Source organism: Linepithema humile, chromosome 7, assembly GCF_040581485.1.
Source record: "Linepithema humile isolate Giens D197 chromosome 7, Lhum_UNIL_v1.0, whole genome shotgun sequence".
NCBI lineage: Eukaryota > Metazoa > Arthropoda > Insecta > Hymenoptera > Formicidae > Linepithema > Linepithema humile.
Window position 1 is genome coordinate 4,083,025 of NC_090134.1, and position 16,545 is coordinate 4,099,569.

The following is a 16,545-nucleotide window of genomic DNA, read 5'->3' on the forward strand; positions in this document are numbered from 1 at the left end:
AATGTCAACATAAATTTTTATCGACGTTGCTAGTAACGATGATTTTGTGGTAGGACCAGTGGAAGAGAAATCGTTTTACAGCATAAAAATAATAATTTATTCAGCATTCAGCAGAAATATAAACGTACAGTATACTCTGCCGAGAGTTATATCTGTTCGAATGAATATAAATGAGAATTGCAGTTTGACAACAAATTGAATTGATAAATACAACCAAGCGCGGAGCTTGACATTGTTATTTATAAATTTTCTAAATATTATAAAATATTGTTAATATACCTTTGCCTGAAAATCAAATCGAGGGATAAGAACAATTAAATTGTTCCAAATTATTCGTTTGATCGATCATTTTTATTCTTATATACTAAATCTAACAAGTCTCCTAACTCCTTTGCCAGACACATTCGAATGTACAATATATTCTTTGTACGTGACTTTAATTGTCACAATTTGTTAATTAAAGAAATTGATCGTAAAATGATATTAAATTTAATAATCGAAAACCAGCTTACCTAAAATGCAGCTTACTGTGAATATAAACTAAAACAATTATAAAGCGATTTCGGTGGTTACATTGAAATTAATCGTTTACACCACATATGATTTTTACAAGAGCGACGATAAAAAGAAATCGCCACTCCAAATTTTCTTGTTTTTTTTCACACAAAAGCTATATCTTTTTTTGAATGCATCTACACGAAATCTGCTCTTCAATATATAGACCTATCTATGTATCAAGTAACGTTATATAAAACGTACGCATAATCAACGGGGAGGACTGTTCACGTAGCATTTTACAGAATCGTTACCGCGTAATGATACTTACATTTATTGTGTACATATAGGTGTATATGATAATAACAGTAAGTATATATGCGCATATAATAATACTAAATCGTAATAAGCATTTTTTCCAGTATCTCTAACTGTGACGCGACGCTTTTAGCTCGTACAATGCAGATGCACTCACTTGTACGATAAATCATAATGCTTACAATAAGTCAACAGAACGCACGGTTACGTAATTATAGGCGCGTTACGTCTCGTTTATCGCGAAATTGCACGTTTTCAAGGAAACTATATCACGTATTACTGCATCATCGTAAAAAGTACGTACTTCCGTCGTGACACCCTTATTGCGTAAGCTGTTCAGACAGGAACTCGATAAAAAGGGATTATATGTAACTGCAATCATTTTATATCACGATATTATTTACTTATTAAAAAAGGACTCAAAAGAGGATCGATTCTGTACGAGTTTTATGACATAAAATAGTAATATCTGTTATTGCAAAGAATATTGAATATCGCGTGTTATTTCTTAAAGTATACTCTGGAAATTATGATAGGTCTCATTCAGTTAACGAATTAAAATGAAGTATATGACTCCACTACGTTAAACCGATGCCAACAAAAGATTTTTGCGGCGTTTTGTGTTTGCAATTATATTAATTAAACTTAATCTACATTGAATCCAGTCTGAAACTAGTCTGGACCATTAGTGCTAAATGAAACATAAATGGCGCAACAAATGTATTTCGCCGCTATCTTATCGACGTAAATTAGAGCTGTGAGACACATGCAATCTTCCCGATATGCCGTGTCGTCGAAAAAGGAAAGTCTCGACAATAACAGAGCTACAAGCTGTCCTCTCGGAAATATATATCTAAAATATTCACAGAGCGCAAACTAACGACACGTGGAACTCCCAAGAGAAGAACAGATCTACGCGAGGCAAATTTTTACAGCTTGCGTATAATCGCACATGCTTTTTCTATATGCGCAGTAGCCTTCTCAATTTTGAATACCAAAGTAGCATACTCAATTTTACTTTATGTTCATATTGCTCATCGAAGACAAAGTCCGTTTTACGTCATCCGACATAAGAAGATGCTATGAATATTTAATGTAGATATTTACGTAATATGTACGCTTAGAACGAGATGTTTCAAAATTTTTTCCGATATTATTTCTTTTCAAATATTTAATTTTTCAAACACAAGCGCAAAAATAAGAGAATTTTATGTACATATGTGTAGAAAATTCCTAGTTTCTACACTATTTATTAGAAACAATTTTGTCCCATTGTGCAAAATTAAATAAAATTTAGTAAAAAGAAATCCGTCTAATATTGAGGAAGCTAGAAATTAGAGTATTTTACGAGTCACAAACCGAACAATTGCTTAGCGGAAAAGAAACTATCGTCTTCTTATAAATCGACCGAATTCGTTTACGGTCGGAGATATCTAGACCGCGCTGCAGTTAAAGCACTCAAACTCGAGCAGCGAGCAGTCTGTTTGCTAGGCGATTCATTGTGATCCTCGAATCCTTTGGGAACATACGGAAAATTTGGTTATTGCAAATCCACTCGTCGCTTTTATCGGAGCGCACACGAGCAGCTTATTGAGATCGAATATTATGCGTGGCATATCTCGCTTATAGAATGTGATGAATAATTTTAACGGATAAACCGAAACTACAAATTTATTTTAGAGCAAAATTGTTTCTTTAAAACAGAATATTTTAAGCCATTGCGCGTGAAATATTTAATTTGTTTCAAAATACAATGCAATTTTTTAAATTTGTTAATTGCATAAATTATTCCCGAAAAAAATATTCTATTAAGGTGATTCGCTTTTATGATTAGTTATAGAAAATAAGAAAAAGCCTACGTTAGTATTGTGCGTAAAAAGTTCGAACTTTGCCTTTGAAACAAGATCTGAACTGAAACAAATTATATAAGCACGCGATGCGCATTAACAAGCATAAATTACTATTTAGCAGGCATTGCGTCGTAAAATCTATTCTTCAGTTGGCAGTGGAAATGAAACCATTTTTGTAGGGATTCGTATCGACACGCGATAACATATATTTGAGATTCGGAGCAACGACGGCTTATAAAGGCTACGCGTGTTACCTATATAGTACAGTAAAATACGAGCTGTGGGATTTCTGGTTTTGGAACGAAGCGGTTAATACCTGAATTCTCACCATGACCGGCTACTGTATGTATCTGAAAAAAAAAAAAACTACACATTAATGTTTCAAATAGATAACAAGAGCTTACTTTTTGTTGAATGTAAATAAAATTTTACTTCAATAAAAGTTTAATAAAGAAATGTTGAAAAATATTGCATTTACCCAGATATTAAAAAAATACAAATAGAAATATTCATGAAATATATAAAATTTTATTAAAAATACATAAAAAAGAACTGGTATATGACGAACAAAATATCACTATTGTTATTATTAAGTGAATTTGATTAAAAAACATAACTAGAAAATTTTGCTTTACTGACCTGAGCAACGGTCTCCCGTTGCTGGAAGGAACTCTTTTCGGTGTCTGGCAGTTTCTCCATTTTCGTGATTTCGTGAACAAGCTTCTGACAACCATCGAAATCTCGCGATCGTGGGATTCCAGGGGCTTTCCTCTTCCTTGATGCGTTCGCCTCGTGGTCCGCGATGACCGTAGATTCTTTCCCGTCGAAAGTTTCCGAGTGAATAATGGTAAAATCGCCTAAAAACTGCACTGACTTCTTCGCGCTTACTTTAGCGAGTGGCTTATGCATTTCTTTGTCAAATACATACGAGGCGGTCTTTTCATACTCTTTCATTACCTTCGATTTCATTTCCGTTGTTTTACAGATTGAAATATCGGGAAGATGTTCCGGGACTATCGAGGCGAACGTTGAAGATTGAGCATTATTAAACGTCTTTCTGAGAATGTCACCATCGTTTGATTTAATACTTCTGCCTCCGTTTGCTTTTCCCTTTTTCACCGTTATTACTTCCGGCCGTTGCGGGTTCCTCGCGGCAACGGGCGCCGCTTGGCTCTTAGTAGACTTACACCTAGCTACTTTCTCTCTATTGTTAATTTTAGAATGTCTCTCGGCGGTCGTTACGTCGCCCCGAATCTCGTAATACTTGACGAAGCTCCTAACTTTACCCGGGGTTATCGTTACAACGTCGCGGGGTGATTGGTCGTTACTTACGTTAGCTACGGGTGTTACGGCCCTGTTATTGTCATTATTATTACAAGGGGTTACGGAAATAGTCTTCCTAGCTATGGCACACTTATCGCTGCTACCCGTCGTATTCTCTACTAACGCTAATGCCGATCGACTCGCGATCCTCTGCCGATCAACGTCGGCTCCGTCGTCCGCGTTTACTTCTTCGTCAGTCTTTTTTCCGCCGCGATCGTGAGTCTCTCTGGAAGTTGTCTCGTATATTCTCCCATCTCTCAGACTGCTTCTGCGCGACGCGTCCGCTATCGTCTCTAATTCTTTGCTGTCGAAAATCTTGTTCATAGTTGCGGGTGCTCCGATAGGAATTCTCTCCTGGAATTTGCTCGTCCGTTGCCGCTCGCGCTCAGCGCTTGTTTTCTTAAGTATAGTCTTGGGAGCGCGAATATCTCGCGGTTTTTTAGACTCTCGTTTGGCATCGCCAGCATTTTTTGCGCTCTTGAACGTCTCCTCGGTCTTTATCCTTACACAGGTTTCTTCTGATTTAATATCAGAAGATTTCTCATCGACTTTTATATTCAGAGAGCTATTCTTTGTGATCTTATCTTTTATACTGCAGGACAATTCCTCGCGTTTTGTTCTCTCAATATTTTTATTGTTTGCGATTTTCTCATCGTTTGCTGCATTATGATGATTATTTTTAAGATCCTGAGGTTTATCCTCGACTTCTATTTTTATGAATTTTTTTTCCTTAACAATTTTCTCAACGCTTGTTGCGTCATTCCTTATGTCTACAGTTTTGACGTTTATAGGAACGTTGTAAACTTCACTTTGAGATTTTTTAAACATTTGCAAGTTAGGACTCTCACTTTCCTTTCCCTTGGAAAGTCCGTTATCGATCGCGACCGAGCAAGCAATACTTTCATCACCACTTATCTTCAATGCTGGTTTTTTATTTTCAGGACTTACTATTTTTAACTTTATGTTACTAAAGTTGCAGAGCAATTCGTTCAGTACGTCATTTTTCACATCACCGGCGTTTTTAGTAACTTTTTCTTTCGTCCCCTTAGAGTCCTTTAAAACTTGGTTCGCCGTAGCTGTTTTTATCACATTATTGAAGTCGCAAAAGTGCTCGCTTTCTTTTGTGATATCTGTATCAAATTCGCCAACTTTATTTGTCAGTACGTTCGGAGTGCTTAATTCTTTGTCTATGTTTGATGGAGTTTGTTTACAAATTACCGCGCAATTTATTGAGATGTCTGCTGAATCGTCGCTCAGCATAGTTTCTAGAAAAGAATTTCGTCTAACCTTTACTGGAACATTTTTCACAAAAATCTCTTCTGATGGCGAAAGTTCCTCGCGATTATTCTTTGATTCTAGAAACTCGCTTGTTTCCTTGTTTTCCTCAATCGACATTTGTCGAGTTTCTTTGATTCTGAGCGATTTGTCTGTGAGATTGTCAATAGAAATTCTTTTCATCCTCGATTCATCCTCGGAATTATGCTGATTTACGTTATCGTCCACATGATCGTTTGAAAAACTTTGGATTGAATCTTTAACGAAAATATTTTTATTCTCAGCAACACATTTCTCTTTGATGTCAGCGCTAGTTTTTTCCAAAAATATTTCTTTTTCCTGCTGTGTTATTTTTTGTGTTATTTCCGCCGCATTTACCTTTTCATCTCTGTATGCGGTTTCTAAACTTTTATCTATAAAGCGGCAAGTGTTTTCTGTAAGTTCGGATGAAACATTTAATATTTCATTTTCATCTTTTTGTTTTGCAGCATATTCCTCGCTTGTGATAGTTTTGACTGACATTAGGATATTTTTCTTTTCGATTTTGAGATTCTCATTGTGCTCGTCCCATGATATTACATTAGAATCGTTTTTACGGATCTTCTCACAATTAATATCATTATTTCTATCATCAAAACACGTTTGTGGAATTCTCTTTAATATCGTGTCAACTTTGTTTGTATCTGTTAACAGAAAAGCATCGTTTTCCCTTGTTGCGGAATTTTCTTTCTCGTTATTCGAAGTGTATGATTTATCTCCCGAATTGCCACCGCAATCTTTTATGTCCGCGAATTTCTCTCGGATTTCAGTCGACTTCACGGAAGAAGTAGTGCTTTGTTCGCCGGCTTGTTCATCGTAGAGAATGGATTCGCAGCTGCGCGAACTATCACACGGCACACCGATTTTTATATTCAAATCGTATTCGGACGTGGAAGGATTCGGTGATTCAATCGCAAATCGTACTTTCATGCCTGCGCGATAATCCGGATTCTCATTGGTTGTTATCGTCGGATTATTATTGTCGAAAATATCATAACCGGATGATTTTTTAACGTTTATCTGATCGCTCTTATCCGTTCTATTTTCGAATCGATAATCGTCGAGTTTCTGAACGAAGTCATCATCATTGAAAGGGTCTTTCCATTTGCCGAGACACTTTTCGAACGGACGGTTCGTTGTCGTCACGCGAAAACAAACGTCGTCGCCCACGTTTAACATAGACACTGTCGACGATTCTTTGTCGTGTAAATCAGCGAGATTCGCAGAAGACCCGTTCGCGAAATCGTCTCTGTTGTATGTAGAGGACATTACGTCCTCGAAGTCGCGCAGCGTGAAAAAAAGCGGTGGATATTTGTTGAGTGCTCTTCGCTTAGACGACGTGACGTCGAGAGAAGGCAGGAATGGTGGTTTCGGCGCGGTCGACTTCGAAACTGGGTCATCGTTTACGTTGTCGCTCATCGCCGAGTTCTCGCTCGCGGATATCGTATCGTCGCGCGATTCCGGGGACTTCGCGTCGATCACGTCTGTCGCGGTGTCGACGGTGCGGTTCTCGCCGTGGTGTTGTCCGCTGACACTTTCGGCTCTCGGACAGCTCGTCGCGGTGTCGCATTGCGGCTGGCTGGTTTCGACGACAGATCGAGATTTGTTCCGTCGACATATCTCTGGCGGGGGCGGCAGAGGCGGCGGTGAATGTTTTTGCTGAAGTGTCGCGTCGTGTTTCGTAGCTTCTATTGCATCGCTGCTCGCCACCGATAACGCAATCGGTGTAGTTTTGATCTTGCGCTTCGTTCGCCGCGGTGGCACGGGTGGCTCAGTCGAATTGTCGTTATCTGCCATTGGAAGAAATATGGTACTTTAAAGAAACATTGTTTAATTTCGATGAAATAGAGGAGCGACAAATTTTGAAAGATTTTAGACCATCTTTTTTGGAATTGTTTAATGAACAAGTTAGTAAATTCGGAACCCGCACACGAGAATAACCACGGCGTTAGACCGTCCGAGACGTACTAAAGGTGTGATTCCTTAGAAATGACAAACTCCCCTTCCTACTACACGGTCAATAACAATGCTTATATGCCATTGCCAAGTCTGACTTTCAGACTACATGTAATTTCATTAAAAAAACATCACACTTGAAATCAAATATTATTAGGAAAATTTAATTGTATCATTATTACAATATATTTCTATGAAATTGCAAAAAATTATATTGAAAGCATAAGCTATTGTTAGTTTACACTTATCTAATTAGACACAGATCTAAAATTTTAACGAATTTACATTTTGTTCTGTAAAATTATTTTAGTATTTGCTGCATAATTAAACAATTCTTTTTCTTAGTTCTGAAAGCTAGACTTATCCGATATTTTTCTTTCAAAAAACGAATAATAAAAAAAAAATTAAAAGGTGTAAATGGTTTAGTAAGTTCGAATATGGCTTCGCTAAACGGATGAAAACAATTCGATTATCAGAGGCGAGTATTGTTGTTTATTTAATGTGGCTGTAATGTTCTAATAAAAATTATATTTTTTCCGGAAGTAGAATTCTTTGCAAGATTTTGCCATATACGATCAATAATGGCGAAAAGCGTAGTAAGAGTTATTCCAGTTTTTCTATTATTTGATATTGTTTACCTAAATGAAAACTTGGCGGCTTGTTCTACTGACGTCGAAGTCTTCTATACTTAGCAGCATACTAGCAGACTTTAGCGCATTATTGTCAACGAGATCAGTCAAGTACAGGCTATTCGCATTGTTATGATTGCCCATAGCGCTGGACGCGGCACTGCTGTAAGCGCTCGAAGTGTTTTGCACCGATGCTACATCCGTGGTTTTCTGAATAATCCACTTGTTCATCATGCTGGACGTTTCCGCCTCTGACGACACGTCGAATTTGATATCACTATAATCGAGAAAACGATTTTTTAATTTCGCAGATACGGTAAATTCCTTACATTTGAACAAAGTTATGGAAGAATAAATTAATTCAAAAAATTATCGAACTATATACGTAATTGGATTGACAATATAATTTGTCATTCTAAATTTAATTCACTCGAAACTATCATTTGACGAATAATTTATTTTTGCAAAACATTGCCAATTTGATAAATTTTTAAGTCAATCATATTCGCTGAAATACTTACTGTAAGTAATTGTTGTCTACAGGGCCTTGGCCCTCGTCACTTCTCAATTCCACGCTTTTCCGAGTAGAGGGTTGCGAGAGGACCAACTCTATCGTTTCGGATGAGCTCTGTAGCATCTTCAGAGCGTCCTCATAGCGGAGATTCAGCAGATTTTGCCCGTTTATCGCTACGATCCGGTCACCTATCGAAAAAATTAATCAAAAACATTTTTATTTTTGCATATTTATCTACCTACTCTTATATTAGTGTCAAAAATTTGTGTTAATTAATCGATTTAGTTATCTCAAATTATAGTTGATAGATTTTATCTATTTATTTTTATTATTATGTTATAATTATAATTTTAATTAGAAATGAGTCAAACATTTTATTTTTACAATACAAACGTTTTACTTGCCTTTATTGACATTTCCGGCCATATCGGCTGATCCGCCGACAGAAACTGCTTGAACATACACTCCACCGTCGTTACCCTCTGTCACTTGCAAACCTATGCTGCCGCCGTGGCCACGTTCCAATTTGATCGTGTGCAAAATTCGTTCCTCGGCAAATGATAGCTCTTCTAAACGAGCCATTAATGATACAGACATTGACTCATCCTCCGGAACTCGGAACGTTTCGTCGTCGGTGCGTATATCGGCATCTATTAAAGAAATGCAATCGGGTTTAAGGGGTGAAACTTTGATATTTTTAACAATATTTATAATAAGTGTCACGTGAAATTTTAGGGAATTTATATAATGTAAATCACATTCAACAAATTTTTTTAAAGTGCTTGAATATCAATTAAATAGTTAAATATCAAAATTCTTTACTCATGAAAATATGATACTTTAATGCTTGCAAAAACTCTTTTTAAATCCTTTAAATTTTTCATTTTTATATAAAATATTTTTAATTATTACTTACTCAGCACGTATGCTTCCGGCATTGGCGATTCGGTGGACCGCGCCGACAATGATTGGATAGATGATTCGGTGTCCGACTTGAGAGATTGCGATTCCGTATCGTCGGTAAGCGCGGTATTCTGTGCCAAACTGCTGTAGATTGCTCGCGTTCCCATTTTCACGCCCAACCGTCGAGGTAAACTAGGTGTACGAAAACCACCCGTCTGCTTTGACACGCCGTAGTTCGGTAAACTGGATGTCTTCATCTGTACAATGATAACACAAGCACGTCACAGAGATAAATATTTTGGAAATTTAGCAGCAGATTTCAACATTAGAATAATGAAAGAATGTAGAGAACGATTATAATAAGTATATTTACCTTATGCAGCGTTTTTTTCACTTCTGATGAATTCCAAACTTCCGAGACGTCCGAAACAGGAAATTCGTTTTTGCCCGATAGACGAACTTTGTTAATAGCGGCGTAAAGTGCTTCAGGATTATTAGGTTTATCTATTTGATTGATGTTATTAGATGTCAGTTTTGGAAGGGAATATGTGCATTCAGTTTCAGCCTCGCTATTTAAACCGGGGCACCGATAGAGTTTGTCATGCTCCGATTTGGTTTCTTTGGGTTCTAACAAGATTTCGTTCGACGTCATTATGCCTCTTTCAGATTCTTCTTCTGTATCACGTGATTCACCTTCCGGCTCCAATCGCACGTTTACTTGTGCATAAAGAGCGTCCTCTTCCGACGAATAAAAGCCTGGTTCGCGACCGATATCTTTCGTAACTATATTAGCATCTTTTTGAGGATTTTCATTCTCTTTATTTTGATATTCTTCCAATTGCATCGGATAGTTTATTCTCTGTTGCACTTTCACTGCATTCGCTACCGGTATCTTAGTCTTACCGTCGCCAATCTTGGTGGGTTTTGGTGGTGTAATTTTGACTTCCGTTGTCAGGGGTACTCCAAAATCTGTAGAAAAATAAAAATTTTTAATTTTTAAAAATCTATAAAGCATTTTAAATATATATTAATTTATATATTTGTAAAGTTTATCTTGTTTACATATTAATATTACTGCATTTCAGAAATTAGGTAATCTAACAGAAATAGAGTACACGATAATTGAAGAGATTAATAGCATGATTAATTAAAATATTGTGAATTGCGTTTGTATGTTTTATGATTTTCAGCTGATTATGAATATAATTATTGTTGAAAATTTCAATTAAATTTTCTACGATATTTATTTAGATTTTCGTGGAAGAATAACACCGGAATCTTTTGTATGTCAAATTTAGCTAGTTTCCTGCTGTAACTTCTGCAAAGTTTAAAGCATTTCAGCAAATTTAATCAATAGAAAAGGCAGTATACCTTTCGCGAGGCCCTGAAGCGACGTAAGTTCCGAGCGAAGTCTGAGGAAGAACTGATGATGCAGGGACGTGAGCTTGAAGACGTAGTAACTTCTGGAAAATAGAAAGTGTACTTTATGTAGGTCATTATTACAAACTGCGGCACACAGTGCACACTCAATACATATTTCCCCGCTCATCTGCACTTCGCACCGCGCTCACGGCTATTCGCGATCGATCTCTCAAATCGCGACAGGCCAACTTACTTTCGATGATCCATCCTCAGCTTAAGCTTACACCGTCTCCCGTTCAGCTTGCTATACACGACCAGGCAGCTTTTGCTGTAACTCAGTTTCTGTACGTCTCGCCACTGAAAGTGGGCCAGTTCCGTTCTCTCCCTCGGTTCGCCCCCTCGCTCTAACAACTTTAAACCTTGAGCATGTATAGCTAGCCATACATTGCTCTCTGTTTTCCTTTTGCGCGTCTTGTTGTTCTTGCTGTTATTGCCGTTAACGTTATTAATATTATTATTATTATTATTATTATTATTATTATTGTTATTATTATTGTTATTATTAACGTTCTTATTGCACGTTTCGTCGCGGCACATTTTTGCGCTTCTTGCGTGCTCGTCCGAATAGGGAGTCATCGGTGGGTTTTCGCGAGACTTTAATCGCGGCGGAATTCTATCGTAGGCGGTTTCCTTAGCAGATTTTTCCTGGCGATAAGCGCTTTCCGTCGCACTATTGTGTGATAACACGACGTTGCGATTGCTAGATACAGCGTTTTTTCCTTTTTTCTGTTTCTCCATCAGCTTCTCCAATTCCTTCGAGTCTATCGTGGCAATGTAGTAGTGCGAGCCATAATCCGGCAAGGACTGCGCGTGAGTTATGAACATCTCCTCGGCTTTGTTCGAGTCCAAGCCACGGCGGTCGCGGTGAGCTCGGTGTAACTGCGCCCGAAGTGTATCGGCGTCGATGCAGGGCTGCGATTGATGTCGGTCCGCGTTCAATATCAAGGATTCCGGCACATAGTGCTCGAGAAGGAAGTAATCCGCGCAACCGTGTTCCTGTAGGGACATAATATAACAGCTGAGAAATTGCGCGCGGATTATGGTAGAATTATCGCCGCTCTGTCATTGTTTACGTATCAAAGCGGTGCTTTTAATACTACCTATTTAAGCTCTCCAAAGCTGACCTGTATTAACTATTAATAGCTAAATTCCGCAGTGTTCGATAGTTGATGAATTTATAATTAAAAAATTATCACATTATTTTTTTATTCATTTGAAAAAATAGAATTAAAAGATTGAAATATTCGTAAATGGAAAAGTTGACGTTAATTTCTGAAATAGTATTTTCATTTTTATTTTATATTATTTAAATTTGAATTAAAATGTTAATTAGAATTCTTTGGTATTTTGAAGAGTTTTTAATGTTAAAAGTCTTTAAATTTACAGATTTGTGTGAAAATTTGGAGAAAATCTTCTCATTGTCAAGTAGTAAATTTAATCCCATTTCATAACAGTAGAGGGTAGAATCTTCACAGAGAGTTACAAATATTCTCACTACGGTCTCGCAGCTCTTCATTTTACTTAATCCCTATTATCTAGAGTTTAACGATCGTTCTTGAACATTTCATCGTTCCGTATTTCGCGTGGTGGTAATTTCATTTCAGTAGCGCGTATCGTATGAATCTCTCGTTAACTCACGTTGACGTTGTAGTTTCCGAATTCAGCTTGAAGCGCGAGACCCGTCAGATTGATTAATTCGGGATAGGGGCAAACCAGCTGCTGCTCCAGTATACAACGTCTTATTTGTAGGTACAGTAGATGCTTCGATATCCAGCTCCTGAAAGCGATACGGGTAGTTAGTTGTACTCGAGTCATACGTATGCTGCTGTCGGGCGTCGTTTGAGAACAAACCTTATGCCACGAAGAGACGGTAGGAAGAATCGAAGCCGCAGGTACAGCATGAAACTGGTCGGTAAACCTAGGAGACCTTTGCTCTTGCCGCTGCTTAACCATCCTGGTGGTGCGACCTTATTCAATTTCGTGTCCGGTGGTAACATTGCGAAATCTCCGGCCAGTAGCACGGCCAGACCCAAAGTGAAGTTTTCGTCGAGGCTCTCCGCTTGGACAATAGCCTGGAAGAATTTATGCGTATAACGTAAAATAATATTAAATATTTTTCAGAATTGGAAACGAATAAGTCGATATATACATTTCATTGATAGTAATTTATTGTTCTGTTTAACGGAGCAATTAAATGCGATATTCATTGAATATAATATGAATATGTGAAAATGTTGACAGTGGAATGTATTTATTAATTTTTTAACTTAAATGAAATGTATTTATGATGCTATAATAATTCTTGGAGCAAAGCCAATAATAGAAATTTATATGGGTGGGATTTATTTATTTTCGTATTTTAATTAGCATGTTTATTCATGAGATATGTGTAAAATAGAAGCTGTGAGAGAGAAAACACAGAGATAGTATCTATAAGCTATGATTTCTCGCGAAATTATTATGTGAGACAAGCAATTAAATGCAGAGAGCGCGGCTGCATTTGATTGTTCTAAAAATTTATCGTAGTGCGACGCAATACCGATTTCCACCGCAGAAGTAATTTTCTATATTGACGGAAATTTGCGAGAGTAACCCAATTGGGAAGTTCGCGGTAGGTTCTCGAGTCTTGAGCGCTCTTTAAATCGGCTACCTATTAAAAACTGCGCGGTAAAATACTTCAGTCACGTTCGAAAGCTTGAATTAAGTGGTAGATGAAAGCTGCGACCTTAAGATAGAGGCCTGTCCTTTTAAACTACTGAATCTACGCAAAGTTAAATTTACTTTTTCCACTTCTACTTCTTTCTACTTAAATGTTAGCATTTGAACGTTCCAAAAAAAGTTTTATATGTTTTTTTTATTTTTCTTTTTTTATTTTATCAATTCTTAAAAGTCTTGGCTGTGAGTATTTTAACAAAGTAAATTAATTTATATTATTTTAAATTATTTTTCATAATTTTCTTGATTAATATAGTTTTATTTGTTTTAAATAAACTTTTATAAATAATTTATAATAATGTTGTTTTTACATCAATAGATATATATTCTTTTATTGGTAATTTTTTTGATAGTATTGCAAAAAAAAAACATTTATCTTTACAATGAATTAAGCAAAGATTGAAACAAATAGATTTTTATGGAATAAGAAGGAATTGCACGATACGTTCGTCGTTTAGCTCGCATAACTCATGGTTTGTGGATTTGTCGTATATAATGATTAGGCTTTGGCGGCTTGCCAGAACTTCTCGTGAGTTCACGCCGGAATTTGTGGTCTCGTAAACAACCGGCCACGTCTTGGCTTTCGCGGCCCAAGTGTGGGCATGAGAGGCCACCATCGTGTGAGCATTACGATCGAATCAGTTCCGCTTAAGAACTAGCGAATGAAGTATATTTTTAAAAAGATTTTTACCAGGACTGGTTGAATGCGTTCTTTCGTGCACGCGGCAAGTAAAAGCAAATAATTTCTTACGAAGATCTCGAGACGCCGTATATTTCACTTCCAGGTGATACAATTTATTAGCGTCTTGAGGATTTCACAAAGTAGAGTCTTATGAAGTGAAAAGCAAACTCTACGTAATGGAACAGAATAACGCATTTGAAAAATATCACTAGACACTAATACACTCTCAAAATTATTTACTAATGTTTTTAAATTTATTAGTATTTGTTATATTGAATTGACAATGCTTTTAAATTTTCAAATTTGCACATTTACGTATTAAATTGTAACATATTATTTATTAAATTTGACACGAAAGTGTAGTGATTATTAATTATATAATTGATTTGCAAATAAACGAATACCATTTACATTGCGAATGATTGTCAGTAAAATATCGTGATGAATGAAACGTTGATCGATGATATATACTTAATAACATTTTATAATATCTATTATTGTTGCTAATTTTGTTAAAATTTTATATTGCCATATTCAAGATTTATGCTATATTTTGGACTCTATGCTGAAATATTTTTTGATCCAGTGATTTCAGTTCATTCTGATATAATTGATCGGTGAATTGAGCCTCTTATCAGTGACGGCCACTCTTCATGGCGAGTTCTCAATCGGTTGCAGTTTATATTGAGTTTCAATCAATTTTCTTAGGAACGTGATGAGTGACACGATCACGCTTTGAATTTTGGAAAAGATATTCTACTTAGATAATCTTTTTATTAATCATTTACGAAAATATAAGCATAGTTTTAATTTTCAAGAAATTTCTGTTATTTTAATTTAAAATTTGCATTGTGTACTGCTAATATAAAATTAGTAAATATTCAGAGCATTTTGATTCGAAAAGCTTACCTGAAATAGATCTCCGGCGGTGACCTTTTGAGGATCGCAGGTTACTTCTACGCGTTGTCCTGTCAGCATTATTACGACTATCCGACCAGAGTTGCCCGCCTACACAATCGAATGAATCATTAGCGTATCATAATTCTGTGTCATCCTTCTGAAATTTCGTGTTAAACCATAATTATTTACATTACATTTTATTTTCCTTTTGCATTCGCAAAAAAAGATTTTAATGTTAGACTTTTGAAATAAATGTCAGAATATGTTTTATACAAACTATATATTACAGTTTTATTAACTATTACATTATATTATTAAATTATAAATTACAAAGCAGTTGTATGTAATAATATATAAATCTATATTAATATAAAAATTAATATAAAAATTTGGAATTTATAAAATAATCAATATTATTTGTATAGAGATACATATTCAGTATAAACGAAGGGTGCTGTCAGGATCCGGTATGGTCTAGTGGCTAGGATACCTGGCTTTCACCCAGGAGGCTCGGGTTCGATTCCCGGTACCGGAATATTTTCTTTTTTTTTTTACTGCCAGTTTGTCTGTATATAGCTGGAAGTTTGTGTTTAAGATCGTACCAAATATAATCCGGTATGGTCTAGTGGCTAGGATACCTGGCTTTCACCCAGGAGGCTCGGGTTCGATTCCCGGTACCGGAAGTTTTTTTTTAAATTTAAATTTGATAAAGCTCTAAAAATTAAATTAAAATAATATTGTAAAAATGGGATAAAACTTACATTGAGTAATGAATGAATAAAAAATAATTTTGTTAATATAATCTTTGTGTACTGTTTGTGAGAAGAGATTGTAAGAGATTTAATTACAATAGATGCAATTTATTAAATCTTGTAACACATTAAATGAACATGTGTTATGAGTAAAAGAGAAATATTTTATTTTTATTTTATTTTATATAATAATTACATGCAATAATATTTTATTATAAAAGTTACGTTAATTATCTTTATTTTTTATTTTTTTAAATAAATGTTTATAAATAAATTTGTAGCATAATTAGCATATATATATTTGTTTTTTAAAAATATTAATATTAACTTTAGGTCTGTTTATAGTTGCTTGATATTTAAACCTTAGCCTCCTCATCTTCAATCCGGTATGGTCTAGTGGCTAGGATACCTGGCTTTCACCCAGGAGGCTCGGGTTCGATTCCCGGTACCGGAAATTTTTTTTTAAATGTATTTTATGAATTACAATATATTTAACGATAATTTTATTAAATAATTTTATTATTTTATTAAATAATTTTTACATATTACATAAATATTAATAAAATATTAAACATTATAAGTGTTTTGAATTTTAAATATATGAAGAAACAAATAATCAGATATTTTGATTTGTCATTTGTGAATTTTTTATTTGTTTGGTTATTGTAATTCAATGTCTTTGATTATGTTTTTTACACGATTTGATTCTAATTTTTTGAAAATTTTGTTATTAAACAATAATGCAAATTTTTATTTAAAATATACGCAGCAG

General features: G+C 35.6%; 3 protein-coding genes and 3 non-coding genes across 11 annotated transcripts in view; 4 read left to right on the forward strand and 2 right to left on the reverse strand.

Moving 5' to 3' along the window:
• Positions 1–16,545, forward strand: part of LOC105668274 (uncharacterized) — a 212,564-nt gene that overhangs the window by 32,301 nt on the left and 163,718 nt on the right. The gene's annotated exons all lie outside the window — the stretch shown is intronic.
• On the reverse strand, positions 74–7,097 carry LOC137001057 (uncharacterized protein PF3D7_1120600-like). Its single transcript, XM_067359019.1, has 2 exons — positions 3,303–7,097; positions 74–3,013 (listed from the first exon to the last, which is right to left on the reverse strand). The coding sequence occupies exons 1-2, from the start codon at positions 7,095–7,097 to the stop codon at positions 2,918–2,920; spliced, it is 3,891 nt and encodes a 1,296-aa protein (XP_067215120.1). The 3' UTR covers positions 74–2,917.
• Positions 6,952–16,545, reverse strand: part of LOC105668260 (tyrosine-protein phosphatase non-receptor type 13-like) — a 72,026-nt gene continuing 62,432 nt past the window's right edge. For all 6 annotated transcript variants that reach the window (XM_012360523.2, XM_067358694.1, XM_012360525.2 and 3 more), the window contains 11 exons: positions 15,031–15,129; positions 12,576–12,796; positions 12,363–12,501; positions 10,918–11,720; positions 10,674–10,765; positions 9,676–10,271; positions 9,316–9,559; positions 8,804–9,049; positions 8,407–8,587; positions 7,895–8,162; positions 6,952–7,090 (listed from right to left, as the gene is read on the reverse strand). In XM_012360523.2, coding sequence (XP_012215946.1) covers positions 7,895–8,162; positions 8,407–8,587; positions 8,804–9,049; positions 9,316–9,559; positions 9,676–10,271; positions 10,674–10,765; positions 10,918–11,720; positions 12,363–12,501; positions 12,576–12,796; positions 15,031–15,129 — 2,889 coding nt within the window. In that variant the 3' untranslated portion in view covers positions 6,952–7,090. The remainder of the gene's footprint in view (positions 7,091–7,894; positions 8,163–8,406; positions 8,588–8,803; positions 9,050–9,315; positions 9,560–9,675; positions 10,272–10,673; positions 10,766–10,917; positions 11,721–12,362; positions 12,502–12,575; positions 12,797–15,030; positions 15,130–16,545) is intronic.
• Positions 15,485–15,556, forward strand: TRNAE-UUC (transfer RNA glutamic acid (anticodon UUC)). Its single transcript has one exon. It is a non-coding gene; the product is annotated as a tRNA-Glu (tRNA).
• TRNAE-UUC (transfer RNA glutamic acid (anticodon UUC)) lies at positions 15,633–15,704 on the forward strand. The gene has a single exon. It is a non-coding gene; the product is annotated as a tRNA-Glu (tRNA).
• Positions 16,156–16,227, forward strand: TRNAE-UUC (transfer RNA glutamic acid (anticodon UUC)). The gene has a single exon. It is a non-coding gene; the product is annotated as a tRNA-Glu (tRNA).

Coding starts and splice junctions, on each gene's coding strand:
- LOC137001057 (XM_067359019.1), bottom strand. CDS start 7,097: ATGGCAGATAACGACAATTCGACTGAGCCACCCGTGCCACCGCGGCGA. Junction 3,014..3,302: donor AACGGGAGACCGTTGCTCAG/GTCAGTAAAGCA, acceptor TTTTTTTTTCAG/ATACATACAGTAGCCGGTCA.